Source organism: Rhea pennata, chromosome 3, assembly GCF_028389875.1.
Source record: "Rhea pennata isolate bPtePen1 chromosome 3, bPtePen1.pri, whole genome shotgun sequence".
Lineage (NCBI taxonomy): Eukaryota > Metazoa > Chordata > Aves > Rheiformes > Rheidae > Rhea > Rhea pennata.
In genome coordinates, this window is record NC_084665.1 from 79,470,822 (window position 1) to 79,497,015 (window position 26,194).

Sequence of the window (26,194 nt, forward strand, 5' to 3'; positions counted from 1 at the left end):
GGAGCCATAAGGCAAGGCAAGGCTGCTGCCTCCAGGGACCTGCAGTCTAACTTGGACAGATAGCAACACAGGGTGTCACATATGCACACACAAACGTGGGCAGAGCTACAAATGCCAGGAGTGACGGGGAAAACATCACATTTAAGGATTAAAAAAGAAAAAACAAAAAATTCTTTCCTCTGCACAATCATTAGGGGGTTTTGAGTCCATTCAGCCATGACATTTTCACGCAAGCTTTGTTTAGGTAAATAAATTGCTTTTAATAAACTTTGTGAGACCTCTCAAGCCATTTGTTAAATGTAGGTTAATTGCAGAACATAGAGGTGACAGTTTTACTGAGAACCTTCTCCTTCGAGGAAGCTTTTTCACTTGCTGCTAAAAAAAAAACAATTTGCACTTCATACCGAGACTGTCTTAAAAAAATACTACTTTGTCTGCATCCCCTCTTTCTGCAGCAAAGGAGCACAGGCACTACACTGTGACTCTTTCAGAATCAAACCTCAATAGCTGAAGCAGTAAGTGCTAAAATTTGATATCTAACACCCAAAATGGTTTATATATTCACTGACAAGATAAGCGCAGCTACCTTTTCCAACCAAACCTAACCAAGTGTGGCCTGCATTGCACTGGGCCAACCCCTGGGTCTTCAGACCGAAGCACAACCCGAGTCCTCAGATACAGCATCAACCACTCTTGAAACTTCTAGAAAGCACAAGCATTCAGACCCCCTGAGGAGCAGCTTTTTGCCTTTTCACTATTAAAAAAAAAAAGAAGAAGAAAAAAAAAACACTTCAGTACACTGAAGCCGTATTCGATAATATACTGAACTCCACGCAAGTGCAATCACCAGCCTCACATCTAAGCTCTCAGAAAACATTCTCAGCGGTGGTTCTAATTTTTCTCCCCCTGCTGTATTTATTTCTAAAAAGGCAAAAAAAATCAAAGTTTGCCCCTCTGTGGCTCCACCCTGCCGCGTTGCACAGACTTTAGGACTCGAGTAGTATTTAGGAAGAGCTGGGAAAGCGCCAGATTAAACAAAGCGGGATTCGGGACGGAGAGCAGCCAGCCGAGCCCGGGTTGCCGCGCTGACCTATATTAACTGCCTGGCAGCTGAGCAGAGCTAAAATCAGCCCGCCAACGCGGGGCCGGGGAGGCAGCCGGCTCAGACCTACGGGCAACAGGCCAGCGCGGCCCAGCTCACGTCGGGTTCCCGTATTTTTGGAGGCAAAGGAGGACGACGTAGCGACAGGACGGGTTCTGGGGAAGAGCCTCTCGCTCTCAGCACCCCAGATCACCCCCCCACCATCACCACCACCAAAGTCGGCTTCTGGTTACCGTCTGAGAGCTGCTAAAAGGGCCTCTGTAAAACGAGTCAGCTGTTTTAATCCAGTTTCAAGTGGATTGTGCTGAGATCCCAAGGTGGGAAAAGCTTTAGCAATCAGATAGGCAGGCACGTACCCTGAACGCAAAACTCGGCACCGGCAGCCCTAGGCGGCACCCGCAGAGGAGCAAAGCCAAGGAGCGAGCGGAGCTACCCGCTCCGTTCCTAGAAATGATCCAGCCAGATTGGACGTAATGCAAACGGGCAGGACCACAAGTGGCTTGTCTTTGCTCCCTATGTTTTATGAATAAGTATTTCAGCTCCTGAACCCTTGATCTCTCTCCCATAAAATGCTATTGCAAAAGCCAAGTCCTATTTTCCACCCACATGGAGAAGTATTTGCTACCCTTTCAGGTCCTTAAATAAACACACACACTTATTCAGCAGCTTTCTCTCTGACCCCCTTTGGGCTAATGATTTTTTTTTCCAACTGTGCTTAAGTTTCTTCTTTTTAGGCTTTTAATTTCTGATATCACGTTATTTTCTTTGCCCGGGCCTGGAGGGCAGCAGACAGCTTCACAACCTGCAGCAAACCCTTGAGCAAATATGACCAGTTCTGCTTACAACCATATTACCGTATGCTGGGGGGGGGGATGAGATTTTTGCTCCTGCAGAGCAGATGAGAAGTGAATGAGAAATTAGACTACAGACAAGCTATTGACTAATGAAGAAAAGTCTCAAGCCCTCTTAAAATACTGCAAATAGCAGACAGGGGAAGGAAGGCCTGAATGGGACGTTTCAAAAATGATGAATGTGTAATAAAAAAGTGTTCGTTTCAAAAATGCTCTTCAAGCTGTTATGTATGAATTTTTTCTTGAAAATTAAGAAAGACAAATAAAAAGCCCTTGTCCTAGACAGAGCTTTTGGCTCATGCAACACTGCTCCGGTGACACCGGCTACATGAAACGCTGTCCCAGACTGTGCTGGTGTGTCCTGGTGGGTCGGTGGCATTGCATCGGTTCCAGGGAACCAGTACAGCTGTCTCTCCACTTGACTTTTTTTCCCTTTATTTTTTTAAGTGATCGAGAATTCCCGTGCAATAAATACTTTGGAGCGTGCGTTGTAGCTCAGTAGCTGTGGTACGCACCGCGTATCCCCCGTGCAGGCTAACTTCACGACAGCATCCTGCTTTTTAGGCACGCTTCCCTTCCCCACCGTGGGCGCCTTTGGAAAAAAACAGCCCTCTCTCCGAGGCTCAAAGCTGTCACGATTAAGCTTAAATGGCAGCCAGGTTATTGACTGTCGTTATCCCCTTAGGCCGCCGGGATTACTGCTTTCACTGACCATTATCAGCGCTGGCTCGCGAGCTGCTGCGCTGCTTTAAATGTCATCTCCCTGCGATCCCCAGCGAACTGAGCGGGTCCCGCCAAACGGCCTCAGCAGCGGCCGACAAATCCCAGCAGCGAAACGCAAGCGACTTCCCTCCGCGGCAACGCGGCAACCGAAACAGGCGCGACAAGTACGCTCCCGCGGGGACACGGCCCTCAGCTCCCAGGCGAACGCCTCGGCGTTGCGACCCCGACCGGGACGGTTTCCTTTCCCAGCTCTGGCCGTTCTTTGCCGGCCGCAAACCCGCCAAGCGCTGCTCTCTACAGGGCAGGGGGGAAAGTCAGAGCTATCGGCGGACACTCTCCACTGCCTCAGGAAGGTGGCAGAGGACAACAGAGACCACGAAGGCATCTCATCCTATGTTTTGGGCAAACTTTCGGAAAACACACTGTAGTTTCCTTCAAAAAAAAGGGAGGGGGAAAGTAAGATAAAAATCCTTTTCTTCTGCAAAGAGGAAAATCTTTTTCTTTCTGTTTCCCAAAGGACAGACTTGCTGTATCCCCTCCCTCTCCCGCAAAAAAACGAGCAAACAACAACCCCACAACCCTGACATCTCTCCCGAGCACCTTGGTTTCATTTTAACAACGAAATATATTAGCAGAACATTCAGCACCAGTTGCAAAATCTCTCGCTGAAGCCTGCAAGCTACGTACTTGTTCAACCAGATTCATGTTATTATCTTTTACCTTTCCCTTCACTGTGGCAAGAGCAACAATTTAATTAGATGGGGGGGGGAGCGCCCGTATTATTTATAACTGTAGCACGAGGCATTATTTTTAGCTGAGCAAGCTCTTAAGGAGGAAGTAATGCCCAGACCGATTTTCATGTACAACTTCCTGAATTCGCGATTCAGACCCGAATTTCATGCACGAGTTTAATTTTGGTTTTGAACCGTTTGACCTCAGCGTGCTAGCAGGCGTCGCTGGGGTTTCAGCGCCCGCGGCTTCGCCGCTCCCGAGTCGCGCAGATGTAAAACCCAACAGGTGCCTCAGCCGCAAAGCCTGCAAGGCTTCGGGGAGCACGGCCCCCGCCGGCCAAGCGGCGAAATAAAGCTGCCAGCTTCTTCTGGCTCTTGGGGAAAGGCAGGGGCTCTAGCGACGGGCGTTACTGCACGGAGAGGAGCGGGGCGTATCCCGTTACTGGGACGCGATGTGCGTAAACGAACGCCCAAGTCACAGGCTGTTCTGCGCTGCGAAGCGGCGATAAGGCCAGCAGGGTTTGGATCAGAGTTCCACGGTCTGCAGGGATTTTTTTTTTTTTTTAATCCTAAACTGTATTTGACTTTACTGACAAGTATTTCAGTGCAGCTGCTATTCTCAGGTTCTCCTAAAATACACACAGTAGGTACTGTACTACTACACATATAAACATCTACCTTCCTACCGCAGCTATTTATAATTAAAATAACTTTTCTCCATTTCTGATTTCATTTCCTCTCTCTGGGCCCCATTCTCCATTGCACAGGAGATGCTTTCAAAACTGGACCTAGAACCAACCTTTAACATGAAATAATGATATTAAATTTTAGCCTAGTTAGAAGTTCAGAATTTAATGTCCAATATCCCTAATGGGTGACCTACCAGGCCTTTTTTTCTTAAATGGGATTTGATTCCTGTTTGCTGCTTCATGATTTATAAAGATATTAAAAAAAAAAAAGACAGAAAATCAGCAATGGGTTCGGACAGGAGTCCCTGTCATTTGCTATCATCAGAGTTGGTTCTGGCGTTATCACTTGACTTGCTGGGTCTCACACAGGACTTGCCTACTCAGAAGACCTGACCCAGCTGCTGCCATCATAGCCAAAAACGGTGCAGTCCCACTACAGCTACCCCTCGCAGTGGCACATCTCACACCAGCTGAAAACTAATGCCTTGGGGAAACCAATTCCTCGAGGTAAGGGCTAAGGGTTGCCCTCGCCTAGCTCTCAGAAAGGTTGATGTCCTTTTGAGGTGCTTTAGAGGCCTGATGCTTACCCCTGATCATCTGGTTACTCAACCAACATTAACAAATAACACACACGCCGCGGTGAAGGCTCCTTCCTGCCCGACAGGCTAGGACCTCACGTTCTCAGTGTACAGCTTCTTTGTACCGAACCTAACATTTCCTAGAAATCTGTCTGCAGACAGCTGTACTTTATACAGTACCAACAGCTGCAAGCACAACAGGGATTTGTGGGGGTTCATCCCCAGCAGTTAAATGGAAGCGAAGACGACAGCTACCGATCCTCCTGAGGTGATCCCGGATTTGGGGGAAATGACTGTGAACCCCCAGGCTCAGTCATCCGGTGACACACCTCCAAGTGTGGCGGGAGGAAGCTCACCCCCCACACGCCTGGACACCAACGTTCAGTTCCTGAGGCTGCGCTGCAACGCACCCCAGCAGATCCCGGCCCCGCTATAAGCCGCAGCGCTGCAGTTAGGGCCTCCAGCAGAGCGTTTCAGGAGCCCTGCAGCCTCTCTGCTCTGTCCCCTGCACGGACCGGCTGAAGGCTTGCCATTCACTGACCAGTCCTTAAAATCAGCTCCCCAACTAAATTATCACTGGGAGATGAGAACAAGCTCCGTTTGCTTCAGAGTGAACGCAAAGTACTCAAGGAAAGCTGTCCATTGCCAGGATTATTCCTAGGCTTGGATTCCACTGCCACCAGTACACAACTATGGAAAAACGTTATTTACCTGGTCCGTTCCTCAGACACGACCTAAACATGGGCCTAGCCCCACTGGGCTAGGGACAGTGCAACTTTGCAATCCCAAGGAGCACATTCTTCTCCATCGTCCGTAGGACAGCTATCTTTCTTCCGGGGTCGAGTCCAACAAAACAGTGGGATACCTGGGTATATAAACACCCTGAACCTGCCACTGCCTTACAAAATTTGGTAGTTTTTCTAAACAGCAGGTGTTTCACAGGAGCTCTAGTCTCCTTTCTTCTTGTTTTTAAATTCCCTCTATCACTAAGGATTTTGCATGAGAGGACTTTACAGAGAAACATGTCTTTTAGAATGGAATTCATTAAATTTATTGATGGGACAATGTAACTAAACAGAGAAAACACTGGAGACTGGAAGTGAAATTTGTGACCAGATTATTCCAGATGCCCCTATATGTCAATAAATCAGTAAATACTATGTCACTGCTTGTTTGCACTGTCTGTTGTGCTTCCTCCAAAGCCCACTGCTGGAGACGTGATGCTGGTGCTCCTCCTGGCGCTGACTTCTCAAGCACCGAAGGTAGAGTAGGGTACAATTCAAATGCAACCCATTTAAAATGACTGCTAGATTTGCAGTCAGAGGAAGTCCTCCTCCTTTCCCCAGCTCCAAGTTCAGACTGACAAGCTGTTGGAAGCCTGTTGGAAGACTTTTTGTCCTGATTTCTGGCATAGGGTCATCTGGACATTTTATTTAACAGATAAAACAGATTGCCCTGCCACTGGCATTGCCTTCAGTTTTGCCTGTTCTTTGCACACTGTACACTTGTGTTGTGGTTTCTGTCTTTTAACAGCAAGACTTTGGTTTGTTCTAAGGTGATGGGAAGTGTTTTGCCCTGGGTGCTGGATGGTGGTCACACAGGCAGATTTCTGTGCATCCTTGGGACAAAATGTTCATCACACACTTGTCCCTTGCTGCCAGGGACTGGGCTTAGTGACGTAGGTGACCATTCTGGACCCACCTACTTCAAGGTCTATTAAGAGCTCTTTCTTTACAGGAGAGAGAGGTGGACATATACGGCAAAAATAAGCTACCAATATGCTGGAACCTCAAGTCATGTGTTTTCCTTTGAATTTTTTCCACTGACTTTTCACACACCTTTCTTAGTGAAAGAACAACTGGTTTAAAACATGGATGCTTACATCCAACAAAACTCTGATGGCCTAATCTCAACCTACAACATGTTAACTCAAGGTTATTACCTCTCCTACCTGCTTTCTGTCTAGTTATACCTTATACACTCCAAAACATACAAAAAGCCAAACAAAAAACACAAAGGGCACTGGAAAAGCCTTGACACAGTCAAGACAGGACAGGTCTTCTGATTTCACTTTTAATCTCTTTACTTTTCTGTTTCCTCAGATACCAGGTGACGTGTAAAGGTTCTCATAACTACAAAAGATCATATTTTTTAACTGGAGTAAGCTTCCATACATGATGTGTTGTATAGAAAATAAAAGTCACTTCAGCTCCTCCACCCTCCACAAACTCATATGAACACTACCTCAGCTACCAGCCAGCATGCTGCAGTAATCAGACTGTTTTTAAATCCACAAACCAACTCCCAGCATGTATTGTTGCATAAATACTTATCTGCAATTTAAATATGTATCTGATTTTTTTTTTTTAAGTGTGCACGCTGCAAAAGAAAGCAGTTTTAACATTACACAGCTCTCTCCAGTAGAATTCCTGGATCCTTCAATATTACACAACTTCAGCTGACAGCAATGGGTACCAGGCAGAAATATTCCATCAAGTCAGTACTACAGCTCGGTAAAACTGTAAATGATTACAGAATAACGCCCAGCAATCAAAGAACAAAATGTGTGTTGTAGATTAATCACTTTCCAAGACTGGAAAGGAAAAGATAGGATTGAGAGATAAATCTGGCTGCAGTGTTTATGCAAGCGTATCATGCTTCTTAGTACTGAATGTCCCAGAACTTGCAGAGGAAGTAAACAATGTTCTCTATGTGTGTGTGTGTGTATGTGCGCGTGCGCGCGTGTGTGTGCGCGCGCCTGCACGCGCAACCCTAAATGTGACAGCTTGTGAAGCATGCCTAACTTTCAGTTATGAAACACTTAACGTCAGAAGTCTCCCAGTTGTTGGCTATCTTGCTACTGCCCAGGAAAATTGAAAACAAAGACCAGTTAGCTACTGCCCACATTTCTCTTGGGCATTTCAAGTTGTTCTTAAAAATTCTACAGACGTGCCCACAGACTCCTCAGCTCCTTTCCCCACATTGCAGAAACTGCCGTAGCATACCGGGGACTAGAAGGCAAACACTGTAAGTACTTCTTGTTGGAGTTACTTCTGGAGGCACACTAAGGCAACCTACATTTTCAGCGTCCCTCTAGTGTATACACGCTGCTTTTGGCTGCTTAAGCAATGCCAGCTTTCATGCATTTCTCATTTTTTGTGTAAACATATTTACATTTGTAACTCCTCACTGGCTTAATATGACATAGACATTTTGAGGAAAATCCTACTGGCACTGGAATTAAATGCAACACTCTGACAGTCAATTACACACTAAGTAAACAACAGACCTTCTGAATTATGGGGGCTGCATTTCCACAGAGGGTTTCCAGTGACTTCAGTAGCCACGCAAGCAAGAGCTAACATAAACACTGCTTCAGCTTCATAGGCCCGTGAAAATATTGCACTACACCGGAACAAAAATTAAAAAGTAAACCAGGGAAGCAGCTCTAAGACTGACTCTTGATCTTTCAGACCAAAACAGGCAGCTCAAAACTTGAGTCAGTGAAGTCGGGTCACAGCGTGCTCATTTGTCACCTGCGATGAAGCACATGCAAAATCTGTTAGGTCATAAATTAAGAGCGTCTGAGCGCATTGCATAACACCCGCGCTGTGTCGCGTGGCCATCATCGGCCCAGGGGAGGCCAACGACCTGCATTTAGACCATGGGCTGCGGGTGAAAACTGACAGGTTCACCGGGAAACCTGTCTGCAAAAGCTTGGAAGAGGCTTTAACTACACTACGTTGAGTCATGCAGGTGCCGAGTCCCCTTAGGGTCTGTGGTTCATGCCCCTATTACCAAAGGGAAAAAAAAAATCAACTGCCACTGACTGCTTTGGAGAAGGTTTGGGCATCATTCAGCGATTCCATATTTGTGGATGACAATACTATAGTAAATGTGTATTTCCATACACAAGCTGATAATATTTTTCTGAAAACATTAAGTGATAAGCGCTGCAACAGTGCCGCACATAGGGAAAATACTTTACAGAAACTGATTATTTAAGTTTCCTCCTCACTGCAAATATCTGGCTCTGCATTAAAACCAATTAACAATAATCTGGTAATAATAAGACTGTGATGTAGTTGCAAGATTCCCCTAAAGCAAAATCCTGCCAATGCTAGTAATTGATCCAGCAACGTGCACTAGCTCAATGGCACAGGCGTCTCCAACTCTTGGAAACATTACATCCAGTCTAATTCCTCCCCCAAGGTCACAACCACTCAGAAAATCCCAGTACATCACAACCCAGAGATCTGTGACTTAAACAGCTGTTATCAATAGCTGTTGGGAAACTGAAGCACAGTATCTGAAACATATCAGCCACTACCAGCAAACCTCTTGATCTGCTGAGCTACCAAAATAGCTTGGAGAGCAGTAACAGATACTAAAATACAGATTTTGCTCGCAACAGAGGGGAAAGGGTGTGCCAGGTTTGCCTTTGCACTACCTGTGGCAACGTGTGTTTGCAAGTACTTTACTGGGACGGAAAGAAGATGGGCTGCTCTGTTGCCTGATTAAAGTTCCCTTGTGATGAAGTTCAAAACAAGGGAGTTGTAAACTGCATGTTCTGTGCCTGAGCTGTTTATAAAGTTAATATAAGTATATTCATACCATTAAACGACTTGATCCAAGCCAAGTCTGTAAGAAGCCTTCTACCAACTATAACCGAAGCTAAGCCAGGCCTAGTGAAAGAAGCAAAGGTGTCCTGCACCCAGAACCTGGGATGTGCTTCCATGTCCCAAGGCACCACCTTGCAGGTTTACACACCAAGCTGGTATGAGTTTCTCAGTCTAATCCTGACCTCAAAAAATTACGCTTAATTTTCCATCTAGATATGGAGGTATTTCCCAGAATCATTAAAGACAAAGCTTGGTATCAACAGCAGAGGCAGAAGATACAATAAAACTAGGGAGCTATGTAAGGAAAAGGCATGTACTGGCAGATGCAGAATATATTTTATGGACTGTATACTTTGATAACTTATATCTTATCAATGAGGAACCTGTAAAGTCTCCTTTCTTCTCATCAATGGGGAAGGAAAGAAACCCAGCCCCTCACTATGGAAATCAGAACAATTATGGCACTTATAATTAAATATAGCACAACCTTTTAAGGAGCTGGTGTTTAATTTCTCCTCTAATTTTGGTCGAATATCAAAGGCAATTAGCCAACAGTGCAGGTCACTGAACTAGCACACACTGATGAAGCAATCAATGAGGCGCTTAGTAGGTGTTAAAATGGGTGATGAGCTTATTTTGACCTTGCATTCTGTCAGGAAAATGTTGTCCGTTCTGGGGCAAAAAAGTAGCAGATCACTTGCAACGCAAAGCACAGCCACCACTCATTCAACCAGATGGGAAGCAGCCTTCAACCTTGCAGCTGCCACCGGGAAGAGGGAGTGAAGGAGGTTAAGCATTGCTAACATACTTCCACCCACCACAAAGCAGGGAAAGAAACAGGATTCCACGATTTTTGGATCACTATTTTAAAGACCGCTTAGTAGCACCCTGAGCAGTATCATCTCAGAAAATGTTCACTCTCTGGTTAGGGCCACATCAATATAGAGATTGAAGTCTCTCAATTTAAGGCAGGGTCCTCCACTTGCTTACAGGAATGAGCAGTTTGCCCAGTATCGACAGATTGAATGGGACTATCCGAATGACTAAAGACTTGCACACCAACAGCACCATGACTACTTACCCAAGGGAGGATTACTGAAATAAATAAACAATGTTGTAAGTTATAGGTGGTGCTGTTAGCCCCACCTATCCCTCATATTGTCCAACACTTCCTATTATAAAACTCTGTTCCCAGTTGCTAATAGCTTTGCAAACTTGAATTGAAACTGGGATTAGTAGCCTGGGATAGGCAAGACACTGGATATAGGAAGTCCTGGGGCAGGATGAGCACAGATGAGCATGCAGGGAAAGGCACGTTACTTGACTCAGGGCTGAGTGAGCGCGGCGTAAAACAAATGTAGCACCGGGCCCCCATGATGATCCGTGGGAATAAAGGGAAACGGTGACCACGCTGTGAAGCATCCAGCCCAACCAGAAGCCTGGCGGGGGGAGAGTGTGTGTGAGCCTGTTACTAATGACAGCATCATCATGAGCAGCAGGAGCAACTTCACGTTTTAGAGGCAGGTTTAATTCTGACATTTTGTACTTCCTGAGCACTTGGCTTTTATATCAAAACATATTTTTCAGGGTAGATTTTGGTATAAGTACATTCTTCTTTGATACTTCTGCTTGGTATTTCACTGAACAGTGAGAACTATCCACAGAGATACAGCAACAGCCTGAAGTTATTGGTCAAGCCATGCAAGATCCAACTTTCCTGTCCCCCGTCTGCTGCCGGAAAATGGGAAAGGCACAGACCTGCCATTGCAACCCCACCCGCTGTATCGGGTTGCTTCTGGAGAGATTTCTGTGGTTTCCAGCATGTTTGGACCCATGTGGAAGAAACAGTGGTTTGATACTTGATAGGGTTTCCTGCAGAAACTAAGGAAATTATGGTTCTCGCAGCCCATAGAGAGCTTGGAAAAAAAAAACCCAAAAACAAAGCAAAACAAAAAAATGAAAATGTCAAACCAGAAACCAGGCACTCAAGATTGGATAAATTTAGTAAGATGCCATGATTCATCTACAATCAAAGGAAATCCATACTTAATTTCTCCAATAACTGCTCTCCTCCTCTTGCTTCAGCACACTGTTTTTTTCCTCCAGGCTGAGGGTGCACCAAATCCACACTAGTTCTCAATTTACCACTTTTTTTTTTTTTTAATTCAAAAACACTGGCATGCCACATGCTCAGTACCAGTCTGAATAAAAAAAATGACAGGAGAAACATTTTTTCCAAGGTTGAGTCCCTGCAGAGCTATTGCAGAAACACCAAATGAACATTTCATCCTTGTCAAATACGTGTTGTTTTCACTACTTAAATGCTTGGATCCAGCAACTGCAACCAACACTATAGGTCACGTTGTTCTAAGTGGACAAAAAATTTGATGTTACTGTCAGGTTTTGGAGACTCGTTCATACCTATGCTCACTCTTTGAATAATTTACAGCACTCTTCCGCTGATGCCAATTTTATGCACACTTGAGAAAACCACCAAAGATTTTTCATCATTAATTTTTTTTAAAAAAAATCTTTTTCTGCTTGCATTTTTCAGCACCATAGGATCAACACTGGCTGTTTGTTCAGCTGCTAATACCCCTCCGTATTTGAAGTTATTTTTCTCCTTTCACCACCCACATTCATCTGGGACTTATTCACTATTATTCTGTCTGACACTTGTCCAAAACAGCAAACAATTTCTGTAACTACACAATAAGCAGAGCATATCCTAACAGAGGCACTTTGTCATCTAAGAATCCCCTTATGTAACAACCAGCTACACACTGAAAATAATGTTCAAAAAAACTTGTTACAATGTTAGGTGCAGCTCCCTCTTTAACAAAACCTGTTCTCCGCTATCAAGACTACATTTTACCAGCACGAAGTACCTTTCTGTACTTTGGTCTTCTGTCATCAGAAAGAGGTGGAGATTTATGCCCTTTCTGTTTCTAAATTAGACTCCTTCACTGCCCTATTTTATATTCTTCCTGACAGGTCCCTATTTTGTATAAAAAACCCTGCTGTCAGTGCGTTGCATAGCAAAAGACCTTTGCAGATGAAAGAGAAAACTCCTGCCACTGAGTCAAGTGGCAAGAGGTAATGTTGTGGTTAAAACTGCAAAACTGAAATATTTTACCCAGCAACATACTCATTTCCAGAAGGATTTGATAAAATTATAATTCACTGTCCAGAAAAGACTACAACATTGAACATTAGAGTGGGAAAGTCAAAATAGGTCATTCAATCAGTGTTATTCCCCCTTCATTTTAAACATAATACAAAGCAGTTAAGTAGTTTCTCTCGCAATTAGCATCATCTTTGTCTCCTCAGCGTTTAAAATTCACAGGAGAAACGGAGCTGTTCTTACTGTACTGCAACCCAGGCTCTGCTCCCTACCAGCACCGACTTTTAAATTAAATGCACAGAGGTGAAATCTTGTCTTCACCAACTTCAACCATGCTCATTTTCTTCGGTTCTCCACTTCCCTGGTTTACCACTCCAAACAGCACACATTTTCCCACTGACTGCAATAGGGACCTGTATGGATGCGTTCAGGAGGAACCTTGAATTCGACCGCTAATGAACATCCCGCTGCATCCTCTGACCAGGAAAAGTGGTACCTGGCAGAGCCTGGAAGAAGGTGAAATGGCAATAGTCTCCCTAGGGAACAACAGGGTTTGAGAGATCTTTCCTGGATGTGAGAAGCCTGACATATGCTTCAAATGCATTTTAATTTAGAAAAATGTTGGAAAGATTTTATTTATGTTTCTAATTAGGTAAACAGTATGCTTCTTCCACCTGCTCCAAGCTACCCCACTAGGCCCAGTAGACATCAGATGTCTATAAACATAAATCAGGTTGATTTACTTCCTACTGCTAGTTTACAGAATTTTTCTTCCTCCAAGCCCCGTATGCCACTACCTTATGGCCTAAACACTTTAGGCCTCTTTTTTTGCACGTAAAATGGCCTCCCTCTTGATTTTCAAATACCTTCTTATGCACACCGCTCCCTTCCGCAGAACTTGCCAAGAATCAGCTCTTCATACAACACTTCTCTCCTACCTCAAATGTGCAAATCTTCTAGTACATTTTTATCAGAAGTATTTTTACCATGCATAAACTGGGTCGTAAGAGCAGTGGGGCAAGAAATAAATCATAATATGCTTTGTGAAGTGAGAATCACACACTGTCAACATAATGATGAAAATAATCATAATATCAGATTAGGAGGTTCTGGCTGCTCACAAACTCAGCTAGAAGCCTCTGGTCCAATCCATTCAGGGCTCTGACATGATCTGCATTTTCAAATCTAATAGTTTATATATGACTTATTTATCTGGGCTACATATATGGCTCAGGCTGTGAGAAAGCAGAAGCTGCTTGCACAAGATTCACACAACACTTTAGGGTTTTTACAGCTTCTGAGCGGCAGCATCATTCTTAGCATCGACATTAGTCGCCTACAGAGGCATAGTAGGAAGAGCATCCTCTTGTTATAGGTCTTGATGAATACTTAAAGAACCACCATTCACTTTGAAACCTGACATGTCACACAAATGGTTTTGAGTTCTCCCATACAGTGAAACTTTTAAACATAACAGATCGTGTTGCACAAAAACAGGGGCAGTGGCTTTACGTGTCTCAGCTTACACGCATCTCAGGACACAATTTGAACTGGTGTCACCTTCTGCTATGAATTCCTGGAAAAAATATTCTCTGAGAATTAGCTAAGGTCCACGGCAGTTTAGCAGAACAAATAATAGGTTATAGGTTTTCAGGAAACCACATCACTGTTCTCAGAGCAAAACCAATCAGCAAAAAAAAGGTGATAATGTGGGAGCCTGTTAAAGTCTTACACAAAGACATTCTTTGTTTAGCAGTATCAAAAGCCAATTTTATGTACTAAGCATATCGAGAACTTTATATGTGAAACTGATAAATCCTCCATGAAGTACTAGCAAATGTATTTACACAAGATACGGGTTCACAGCCTAGCTTTACAAATACTCACAAAGTCAGAAATTTTTGATCTGGATTAAGTCTTGCATTTTAAGGTATGTTTACACTGTAAACTTCATATGAGAAAGTGGGGTGAACTTTGGTCATAGCACACCTTTGGAGAGCTGAAATGTCTGCTTGAAGAGCTAGCATGGAGAGAAGAAACCAAACACAATTTAATAGTGCTGACATGCAACTGGAGTATGTATCAAGATAATTCAGTCCCTGTTCCAGATAAAATAAATATGGCCCTAGAAGTCTTATCCTAAAATTATTTATTTAAAATAACATATTTTAAATATATTTAATATATATAATAATATATTTAAAATAAAATATTTTAAATAACATATTTAGGCTCCTTCACTCTATTTTGAAAAAAAAATGCAGAAACTGATCTGCTACAGCATGAGAAAGCACTAAGCTGTAATGACAAATCATCTACAATTTCAGAGGTGCTGGCTATCCAGACTAGGAAAGTGGTTTGTATTAGAATGTTATTAAGTAATTAACGTGTTTTTAAGCAAAACTTTGTTTACTTGAGTGTAACACTATTACTGACATTCCCTGGTCCTGCTTAGTCCTCATGGGGAGTCTAGGCTCTGCTACAACCAGGATTTTAAGCACTCTTGACTCTTATTTACACTAATGCAAATGCACTCTCTGCAGGAGAGCCCTACTTTCACAGGAAAGCCCCAATACGCTGCCCTAATGTGGCCCTCAGCTGGGACAGGAATCAGACCCTGCTCTCTTTACCTCATCTACCCATGAAAGTTGCACTGTCATGAACCGGGCTGCATCTGTGCAAAACAACTTGCATTTCTGCTACAGATTGGTTTGGACTGCCCAGTTGCAGCACCCTGGAGGTGCAGTGAAGCCCACATGGCTCTGCTCCATGTGTTTCGGCACTCCTCTATCCGCTCTCCCACGACAGACTGCTTTCTGTCGCCACCAGCCCTCCTATTTATCTGTTTGCCTTCTGCTCCTCTGCAGTCCCGATAAACAGAAGCTACCGCCCAGTTAAAACGCTGGCGTCCAGCCTGGTCCTGCCACTTTCTGCTCGTGTGAGCCATGAACAAGCAAACCTGCTGAGAACTTTTTCCTAGGACCGTGTCACACCTGCCGATCACCAGCCCAGATGTACCCATGGCTCCACTGCTCTCTAAGGAGAGCTGGAGATCTGGGAAAACCAGGGGTGGTAACATGGACTTGTCTGAAGACCCTGCATAGCGCAGGGCTGGATGATAAGCAGGCCTCCACGCAGCCCCACAGTAAAACAAGAGGTGCGAAGGTAGCCCCAGAAGTGTCCAAAGACCAAACCACATCTCCAGCAACACCTCCATCCCCTGTCCTCATTCTAAAGCTCTAGACAAGATCTTGGCATAAAAATGCCAGCATGGACCCACCCTTCACGTCAGCATGGGCAACGGGCGAAGGGACGCAGAAGAGGCATGACACAGTGACTCACACCACTAAAACGCAGCCGACTGTCAGGTGAGCTCAGATATACCAGAGCCTGAGCTTGCACAGGCAGCACCCCACACCCAGTGCGACCAACCCCCAAAGACATGCAGGTGATGCTGTGCGGGGGACCTCCAGGCACCAGCTGCAGAGGCCCCGACTAGCCACCATTGGTACCGTGCCGGGTCATTCACCTGAAGCGTGTTTTCTTTCTGAAAAGACGCCCTTACTGTGACTGGCACTGATCTCAGAAGTTTTCCAAGACCTCCTGTTTTCCTGAAGTTACAGCCTATGCCACGCACTCAAGAAGCAGCACCCACGTTTACAAGGATCCCAGCCCCAGCTGCAGCCCAAGAAACTGAGAACGCAGCATTTCCTAACTCAGCTCTTAAGTACATAGCATGTTTTGATCAAGCGAGCAATTAATTCAATTCGTTAGTGCAAATTTGTTATAAGAACTAATCTTCACAAGGCATTTCTTTATCAGTACAAATCCCCAGAAAGGCATTTTGCTATCAGAGAAATCTTACAAAGGCGTTTTATATCAGTAGAAATCTTTAAATGGCCTTTATTTTTAATCAGTACAAACGTGCAGATAAAGAAAATTGCACCAATAAGCAAAGTCCAGGTAGGACACATACGCAGTGCTAGAACAAGGCACCCAGACTGTTAACTCCTGACCTGCCTCAAATGCTGCGCAAAGCAGTGCTACAAGCATGTTTGAGCGGACATGCGAGGGGATGGCCCTGAGAAAAGATCCCGCTTTGCGTGGCCAGACTGGCTCCTCCTGAGCCTTGCCCAGCAACCAGCCCTGTAGTGTGCCCCAAAACTGCCATTCATTGGGGCTGTAACTGCACCAGAAACACTGCTGTCTTCTGCAACATGCCCTGTGCAGCAATGAGTCAGCCATCCACTAACCACAGAGGCAATCTGTGCATCACGCAACTCCTTGGTGTTACAAAAGGCAAGGAAGGAAAAGGTGAGGTAGGATATACCAGACTGGAATGAGGAATTGGGGAATAGAGAACGGAGGAATGTAGGTACTTTGGAAATTGAGCAATAAGTGGTCTCTGCTTCTTACTTCCCTCATCTCACAGGTTTTAGACCAAAGGCTTGCCACAACCCTTGCTCAGCACGTAGCATGTCGGAGAGTACACAAAAGGAACATAGAAGGGAATGTTTGAGGTCTCTGTGGCAGAGAAAAGGCAGAGAAGAGAAGTTAAGGGATTGTGTGGGTTTCTCAGAGATGATAAAGGGTAGAAGCCCAAGAGGAACGGTCTGTTGGTCACCAAGAGCTGAAGGAGAAAGGGCTTGTTGCACCCAGAGAACTGCCAGAAAGGGAGGCTCACGACGGAGCAGAGGTGGGCTGCAGCCTCAAAGATAAGAAACATTTCCCAAGAGGTGCAGCTGAAGAAGATCATAAAATATAAGCTGCTGTTGCTGGAGACTACACTCCACTCCAGTGGTAGCTTCTCCTCAACTGCTGCAGGAAGCTGCACATTCATCAGCCTTGGGCTTACAAAGCCCAGAGCAGCCCTCCTTGCTGGGCGATGCAGGTCACCCTCAGGCAATTCCTCCCTCCTGCTTGCCCATCTAGCACAGCTGAGCTCTTTTAACCCCTTCATCCCAAACATGGGATTGATGCCACACCAATTTTGGGATTGGTGCCATGCTCCCAGATTTCCTTGTGGCCACCAAGAGCAAGATCCCAAGTCCTGTGAAATGAAATGAATCTTGCCCTTTTGTTTAAGCTCCTACAGTTTGCACCTTCTGTCCTACATTTAAGCACTTGTGTTTTACGGGGAGAAGGGAGAGAAAACATATTTATGAATTCTGAACATGGAATTTTAAAGATTTCCACCCCTAAGCCAAGGTGTTTTATATTCTGAAAGCCCATGCACTCATTTGAAAAATTCACACAGATCCACCAGGTCACCAAGAGTGTCTCAGCACTCAAATTTGTCCCTACACCACAGGGATGGATCTAAGATCTTCTACAGTCCGGAATACACACAACCCGTACCTAACCCCCACCACCACCCCAGAAATGCACCTTCCTTTCTGTGCTGCCACAGGTATTTTCTCATAGTGAAGATGCAAAAGGCCCCGACTAAGCCCTCCCCACTGTGATGGACAGTTGCTGCTTCATTTTATACGAATGGTAAAACCAATATCCCAGGCAAAACCACAGTCTGCAGACTGCTGCTGATGATGAGCTGCTCACCACGTTAGAAAAAGCCCATCCCCAGAACACAAGGTCCTTTCCTCTAAGTCAATATATGAGACATCCTTGATAAGACGCCCTGGCAACTGTTACCTCAAGGACTGTTCAGAGCTTGCTGACACTCTCTGCACATCCACCACCCCAGCAGCATGGATCACAACGTGCAGTTATCCACCACGGCAGGTGCTGCTTCCTCCCACTCTTTGACGGCCACCCATCCTTCACTCTCCTAAAGGCATTCTGCAGCTGCTTTGGTCCTATTAACACTGTCTCTTTTTGTGATCCAGATGTCCAGGTAAATAAATCCCTGCACCAGCTAAAACTTGTGAACAGGCAAGGAATTGCTCCTTGCGGCCTATGGCAGCAGCTCTGGAGCAAGCTCCCCACTGCTCTTCAGCGAAGCTCCTGTCCACTAATTTTCTTCAATTCCGTGGCTCTAATGGCCTGTCAGATCTGCAGCACTATCCATACTTTTATTTTTTTGGCAAGCTGAGAAACAGTGCCACCTTCTCTGCCAGCTCTGCACCAAGAGAAGACTTTCTGGAACAGGACTTCACAGTCTTTTCTACCTAATTCACATTTTTGCTCCCTTTCTCCAGCTGCCTCAGCCAGAAAAGAAAGAGTTGTACCTACTGCTAGCAAAAGCCACTTGGAAACACAGCAGTTTGCTTTGAAAGCTAAGCCAATGTCAAGCAAATGTCAAATACACACAGGCAAGGAGTCGGTGACTGCCAGGACTGCAATGGTATCACACCACGCACAACTGGAACATAGGAAAACCAGCAGCTATGCAAAGAGGCATGGCATATCCAACTCTGACTCTGTCTAAAGCAAGTCAGAACAAAACACCTCACTGCGAAGGAAAATCCCCTTCTGCAGGCAAGCCACTTTTTAATAATAAGTGCTAAATAGACTATTCAAGCAGGTAATTAATGTTAATTAACATATGTCAGGCTGTAAATTGACTAAATGCACCTCATTTTCCAAGCTTTGTGTGTGGCAATGCTCAGAAAATCATCATAAAATAGAAAAAACTAAGTTTGTAGAAGTAAAAAAAAACCCGAGAGAATAAAAGGTTAAACTTGCTCTTTACTTAACTCCTGGTATGCTGAGCAAGCACTACTGAAAACTGAATGACCGTGCACATTGCTTAAACATTTTATTTTGCTACTTAAACCGCTGCACTGCACACATATCATCGGCTGTAAGAAAAGCCACATCAAAAAACCTGAAACTGTGTTATCGGGCTCGGCTTTTATCACAGTACTTGTCAAGAGATCTGCACGCGCCTCCTGCCGCGGGACGTCCCGGGTCCAGGGCCTCTTTCCAGCGCAGACTTGGGCACTCCAGTTTTGCTTTGCCCGGGGAGGATGAGCGAGAGGCGACGCAGAGCTCGCTCTCCTCCAGAGAGGTTCTGTCTCCAAACGTAGAGGGCCTTCTGCTTTTAAAAGAAATTAAAGCTGCCATTTTATAACCCTGCCCTCGGGTGCATTTTCGGTGACAAAGTTAGCAGTAAAGCTTTCCCCAAAGTGGGAGAGAAAGGGGAACAGAGAAGACTGTAGTCGAAGTAATAACTTGCATTATGAAACATTTTCAGCTTCTCCCTTGGCGAGCTGCCATTACACTAAGACCCACTGTAGTTGCATTACAAATAAGCAACAATCCTTGCTAAAGATTTTCCATACTTTCGCACAAAATAGTTGGCAGCCAAAGTGTTGTAGGGCACCTTTAGTAGGCTGCCACCTAGAGAAACGATTTGGCAAATTATGACGAGTTTTTCCTTCTCACCAAGGCAATCCTTTCAGCCCCTCTTTGAGCTGAGCGCACCCACCATCATCTTCTGCGGTGGTTTCATGCTTAATCTCCCGTTTTCCCCACCCACCCTGCTTAAGCTCCTCGAAAGCAGCCCTGCGCCGCGGGGGGATTTGATGGGGCTTCCTCCTCGGCCCAGGCAGTTCCCTTCCCAGATCCAGAGGCAGGAGCGCATGCCGCCCTCCCTGGGCCGGCTTGCCTTCTGCCACCGACTTTGGATTTCCACTTTGTCCACATCAGCACAAAGAGCTTTCACAAAATGCCCGTGCTCACCCTAATCACTTGCCTTTTTAAATGCACCAGCACGTGCCCCATCTTCCATAATCTCCCAGGATTACAGCAAAGTGTTGTACAACTACCAAAATGACCCGAATACAAAATGACCTCGCGTATAACCCCCGGAGCACTCCCTTTACAAGGGCAAAAGCAAGCAGAGGCAGGAGGCAGCAGGGCAGAAGGGCCGTGCCAGCCCTCCCCCCAACTCTGATCATCTCAATGTGGCCCACCAGAGCTCAGAAACTTGTGGCACAAATACAGAGAAGGCTGGATTTTTTTCCTGAAATAAAACACGTTCAATGGTGTTTGTTCAAGCCAATACGCTGTGACAGATACAAAAGCCAGCAATGTGATTTAATTTTTATTAACATACACCATGTGCTTTCAAACACACAGGTAAGTGCAGAGGCCAACCTCTGACTCTCAAGCTTTGTATCTTAAATATGCTCAAATATTTACCATGATAATATGTTACAGACACTGCCAATGTTGCTTGATTGTTTTAAACAACTTTTGTTTTGAAAGAACTGAGGAACATCGATTGCGGTATTTAGCAAGCCAGTGTACCTGACAGTGATATTATCCTGCTCCAGTTGCTGGAGATTTCCTATCCACATCAGAAGTAAGTTTATCAGAGCCTGGGATTCTTTACAGTTGACGGTATTCACCAAGGTGATGTGCTTCTATGTGCATGTAAGTCCTCAAGTAAAGGTGCTCCTCACTGTCACATAGTGGATGAAACAATGTCAGTGATTCTGAAAGAGCTACTCAATATCCATCCTTCCCCTGGTAGCTGTCCCCTGCTGACATAAGCTAGGGAAAAGCAAGATCTTTGATGTAGGTTACAGATATAAAATAGTAATGTGCAGTAATACCTACGGTGCCTACTGGAAAGTTTATGAAGTCATTTATTACTTTGATACTAAAGTATATTCTATCCATCTTTGATGCAATAAGCTTGTTATTTAGCAATTTAAAATTTGAGCCTTCATCTATTTGGGCCTTTTGCCCAGCACAAAACCACTTACAAATGTTACTGGGAATTTTGTTAAAGCACAGCATAGTAAGGTCTTGATAAGGTAAGATGCTTAAGCATGAAGTTAACTTTAAGCATACAGGTAATCCCAGTGCCTTTTTTCTGCTTAAAATCAAGCTTTTACCAAGAGCATTTTACCTGCTTAAAATCATGCTTGCTTTGGTAGATCTAACTTAAAACAGTCAGACCACAGTTTGTAACCTAAACCCATCTGTACAGACCAACAAGGCAGCTCATATTTAAAGAAAAAGAGAAGGATTTAAAAAAGGTTGGAAAAAGTACTCTCTCTAGCAGTTAACTAAGAAACACACACACAAAAAAAAAAGAAACTGAGGCAAATTCCAGTTTTATGCTGCAGCTCCCGGTAGAGAATCTGTGTGCCATTCCTAGGAAAGAAAAATAAGAAGAACAGAGAGTGGTGCTGCTTCCATCCCACATCCTTTGCAAAAGGATGACAAAAAAAAATCCCACACATAAGAAGTCCCCATATTAGCATCTGGCTAGCAGATTTAGACATCTGTCTACATAGCTGCTACTTTTCTTGAGTGTTTTCAAGTCTCAATAATTAGAGAAAAGACTCATGTATTTGCTACACTGAAAATGCTGCAGCACTGTGGTACACACTGGTCAACAAAAAAGGTAACAAACGACGAAAGGTTCATGTACAAACGTTCATGTACAAAGTTTCCAAAAATCTCCCCTCCAAATCAAGTATCCCAGCAGCTAGTACTTATCTTTCACGAGGGAGATGAATGCAACAGGTGTAACACAAATAGCCTTCTGATACAAAACCAAAGCAAAGCAAAGCGAAACAAATCAGCTGCATTCAAATTTGGGAGTTCTGTGTACGAAGGACCAGGCTCATCGTCTTACAATTCTGCTCAACAAAGAGGAAAATAGTCCCCCTAGTGTACTCTTCATGCAGAAAAGACTGCGTTTCACCGGATAGTGCTGCAAGAAATGACAACATAACATTGTAGGAAGAGATATGGAAGGACTTAAATGGGATACAGTGAACTTGGGCACCTCCATTATACACATGGGCACAAAGGTGTTTCCATTTTCTATTTCAGGATTATTGAGCGACGTAAGTTACTGCATCTAAATATCTGAATAAGAAAAAGCTTAAGGCGGCACACCAGTTTTGTTACCACAGCACTTGGATAGAGTGACGGACACTTGCATTTGGAAACGCAGGTACATCTAGTCATCGAGGAACTCTGTGGCGGTAACGGCAGAACTCGCCGTTCGTGGCACATTCCCATCACAGTGAAACCACCTCACTCTCAGACCTTCCCCCTGCCACCTCCAGAGACGACAAATTAAAATACTGACTTCCCATAGCTAGTCGAGACAGCAGGCAGATACTGAAGCACACGTCCAAATCCTTTCCAGCGATTTGGAAGTGTGCAGGATTGCATCAAAATGGGTCGAACGTGGGCATACGACAGCGCTTGCAGCATGTCGGGTCCACAGCAATGTAGTGTATACTAGTGCCCTGGTTAGCTGTCAGGCAGTATTAGGTTAGCTAACATCCCACCAGGGCAGGGGGAAGGGTAGCAAAGAAGCGTGCTGGTGTGCATATTGGGCAAACCTTATCTGAATTAGCGGAAACGTAATATATGCCTTCCTAACCACATCTGAAATATTCACTTCTGCTTTAATGTCCTAGGCAAAAAGGAAAAAAAAAAAAAAAAAAAAAGAAGAAGAAGAAGAAAAAAAAGTAGCGGAATGATAGTTGTAACTTTAATTTATAGTTCTTAAAATAATTGTTTCAAGAAGTATAAACCCAGTGATGTTTACAGATTATGATCTTCAGCACATTTTACCACAAACAGTATTAATATTTCATAAATAATAATACATACAGTAACAAAACCAAGTTATCCTCTTCACTTTGTTTAAAATGTCGATTCTCCCTTTCAGTGCAGAATATTGTTAAATGCATTTGCTGCCTTCAAAGAAGAACTTAGTTGTGTAAAAATATTCTAAATTAAGACAAAAGCCTTCTGAATCAGGAGTATGTTCCATTCATTTAAAATCTCCGTTTACTAGCAGCCTGAAAAAGTCTGAAGTGAAAAGCTGACATTAGCTCCTGAAGAGTTGTATTCATTACCTGTGAGCGAAACAGGGGTGATAACAACATATAAATGTGCTGTAGCATTGGGAGACTAAGATGGAGTCTCGATTTAAGAGCAGTGTCTCTGCAAAATCTAACTTCAGCCAAGAAGCTGAAATCTTCCTCTTCTGAATGCATATGCTTACATTAGAAGAAACTCTAGCCCTGCTAGGGATTAAATCCTTCAGTTTTGGATGCCGGGCAAATTGTTAGCTCCTGAGCTCTCCTTTGCACCCTTCAGTATGCCCCCATGGCCCACGCACAGACGCACACGCCGTTAGCACGACTAACTTTCAAAGGCAGCTCACACTCATTAGGAACAGGAAGAATTTTCCGTTTCCAGTGCGCTTGCATATTCTGATAAAGGTCATCTTAAAGGCTTGTGAGAAACTTCGGAACTAAATTATATCCGAGAAATCTCCAGGGACCCAAGTTTTTAACATTTTAATTAGCTCCAACTACCAGCTAATGCTGCTCAGAAAAGGAATCAATATCAGATTAACAGTACAAATTGTCAGAAAAACTGTGACTGCAATAAGCATACCAATCAATGTAAGTACATTGCGTTGTGGCGCAAATATCCTGCTTCTGCCAAAGTGAAAGGGAGTTTTGCCACCGAACTGAGCAGGAACACTACCAGCGCTTTCGTTTCAGAAGCCTTCCTTCTCTTGGTAGCTATAATTTACTGGAAACGCAAGGTATGGGATAAAAAGTCTGGATTTCTCATAACAGCTGACATCTAAAAGCCACTGCTTCTGCATATAATACCAAACAACTTAGGAAGGCAAGGGCTGTCATCGTAAGGCTTAACCCTTTATCACACTCTGCGTTGCACTTGTAAAGTTGCATCAATTTTCAACATTTAATACGGACACAAAAGCTTTAAAGTATATCTGTGCTTTTAAGAACCTGGTCTTGAACATACTATGCCATGGATAAACTTTGTGTTTATATTTTCCCAGACTTGAGACAAACAGCAGTGAAACACTTCCTCTGTAATGCTTCCTTTGGAAGGGAAAAATCACACTTCTGCACTTCAATTCCTAACAGCAAGCCCTATTCAGAAACCAAAATATGAGACAGAGTTGCTAACACGAAAATACCCAGAAATGTTTCATCTCTATAATATTTCTGACTGGTTCTTTCTGTATCCCCTGAACGAAGGATAGAGAGATGCAAGAGGAAATTTAATTTCTCTGTAACACAAATTCTCTGCAAATTCGCCTTCCGTCATCCAGTCAAAAACTCGGTCCAGGAGGCTATTAACACTGGCCCTCAGCGGCAACTGAACCACACCAGGGCTTCCCTCTGCAAACAGTATCCACATCAAGCAGCACCTACCTTGCCATGTAGCTGCACGTAAGTGACATTTTGGTGTACTAATAAATAGACATGTAAAACTAGGGGGGAAGCAGTTCTGCAAATCCCTTCAGATATGCTTTACATGCAGCACTGGCTCCTGCTAGGCCTTCGCAGACCGAATCTTTGAAACCAAAACCCTGACTGCACACAACATGCTTGCGTCTGCACTAAGTAAACAAGCCACAAACCCAGATTTTGTTTCCTACCATTTTAATAGGTGAGTGATCTGCTGACTGTCACAACGCAGGGCAGAAAATGCTCCGAGATACGGGATTTATCTATCGGCAGACAGTGCTACACCGACACCGCAGCAAAGGCAAGCCAAACATCCCTGTGCCTGAGCAGCCAACAACTCCCAGGTTTGATTAACTTCATGAAGAAATGTCAGTACCCCAGTTTTCCTCCACTGCCTTTCGAAAACATGTAGGGGGTTATAGGTTTTTTTTTTTTTTTTTTTTTTGGTTTGTTTTCTTGAAGAAAATAAGTCATTCTGTACTTGAGGTTTGAGACTAGGACCGGTACAGCATGAATGCAACTCTGCTCCTTTCTTTCACCAGTGACACTAAAGGTGTCTGTAACTTAAAAAAAAAAAAAAAAAAAAAAAAAAAAAAACGGAAAGACATTACAAGTATTCCTCTTTTTTGTCTTTTTCCCCTCTTTTTCTTCCCTGCTGAGTCCCTTGCGCTCCGGACCAGCCTGCTCCACGCGGGCATTTCGGCGTCTCCCCCCACACCGCAGCCAGCCCTCACTGCTCGCACACAGCAGCAGGGAAGCGCCTAAACTTTTTTTCCCCCCCTTTCCTCTCCCTCTTTTCTAAAAACGAAAAATAAGCAAAGCGGGGGGGGGCGGGGGGAGGCGGGAGGGAGCCCGCGGCCGCGCCGGAGAAGCCCCCGCGGGCGCCGTCGGGGCGGCGCTGCGGGCCCGCCGCCGCCGCCCCGTCTCACCTTCCAGCCGGCCGAGCTGTTGCTGTCGCCCTTGTCCTTGAAGTAGGGCACGCAGCGGACCATCCAGTCGTAGATCTGCGAGAGGGTGAGCCGCTTCTCCGGGGAGCTCTCGATGGCGCGGGTGATGAGGTCGGCGTAGGAGAGGTTGCCCCACGCGTTGCGCCGCGACGAGCACTTCCTCGGCGCCGCCGCCGCCGCCGCGGGGCCGCCGCTCAGCCCCCCGCCGCCGCCGCCGCAGCCCGCCGCCCCCCCGGGCGAGCGGCTCGGTCCCTCGGGGCCGCCGGCGGGCAGCGGGGCCAGCAGCCGCGCCGCCTCCTCCGGGACGGCCGCCGCCGCCGCCTCGCCGCCTCCGGGCGCCGCGCTGCCGACGGCCATGGCCGAGCCGCCCCCCTCGTCGTCGTCGTCCTCCTCCTCGGGGATCATGGAGGCGGCGTCGGCGGGCGGCTCGCCGGCGGGCTTGGCGGGGCTGGCCTGCAGCTCGGGCCTCTGCAGCGGCCAGGTGCAGGAGCGGGGCCGGCTCTGGGGCTCGAACTCGGGGTCCAGCTCCACGTCGAGGGGCGAGAGCGGCCCGGGGGGCGACGCCTCCGCCATCTCGGCCTCTGCGGGGGCGGCGGGCCGCTGCGACGGGGCGGGCGGCCGCCTGCGCGGGGGCCCTGAGCCTAGCAG

At 45.4% G+C, this 26,194-nt stretch overlaps 1 protein-coding gene across 4 annotated transcripts in view; it reads right to left on the reverse strand.

Annotated features, from left to right (window-relative positions):
• FOXO3 (forkhead box O3) overlaps positions 1-26,194 on the reverse strand; it is a 97,365-nt gene extending 71,171 nt beyond the window's left edge. For 2 of the 4 annotated variants that reach the window (XR_009957972.1, XR_009957971.1), the window contains exon 1: positions 25,529-26,189. Coding sequence is in view for 2 of the 4 variants with exons in the window: in XM_062572667.1 (XP_062428651.1) it covers positions 25,529-26,119 (591 nt within the window). In the remaining 2 variants the exon portion in view is untranslated. Of the gene's footprint in view, positions 1-24,790; positions 25,070-25,528 lie in introns of those variants that run through there. The other 2 variants (XM_062572667.1, XM_062572668.1) reach the window with 2 other exon arrangements.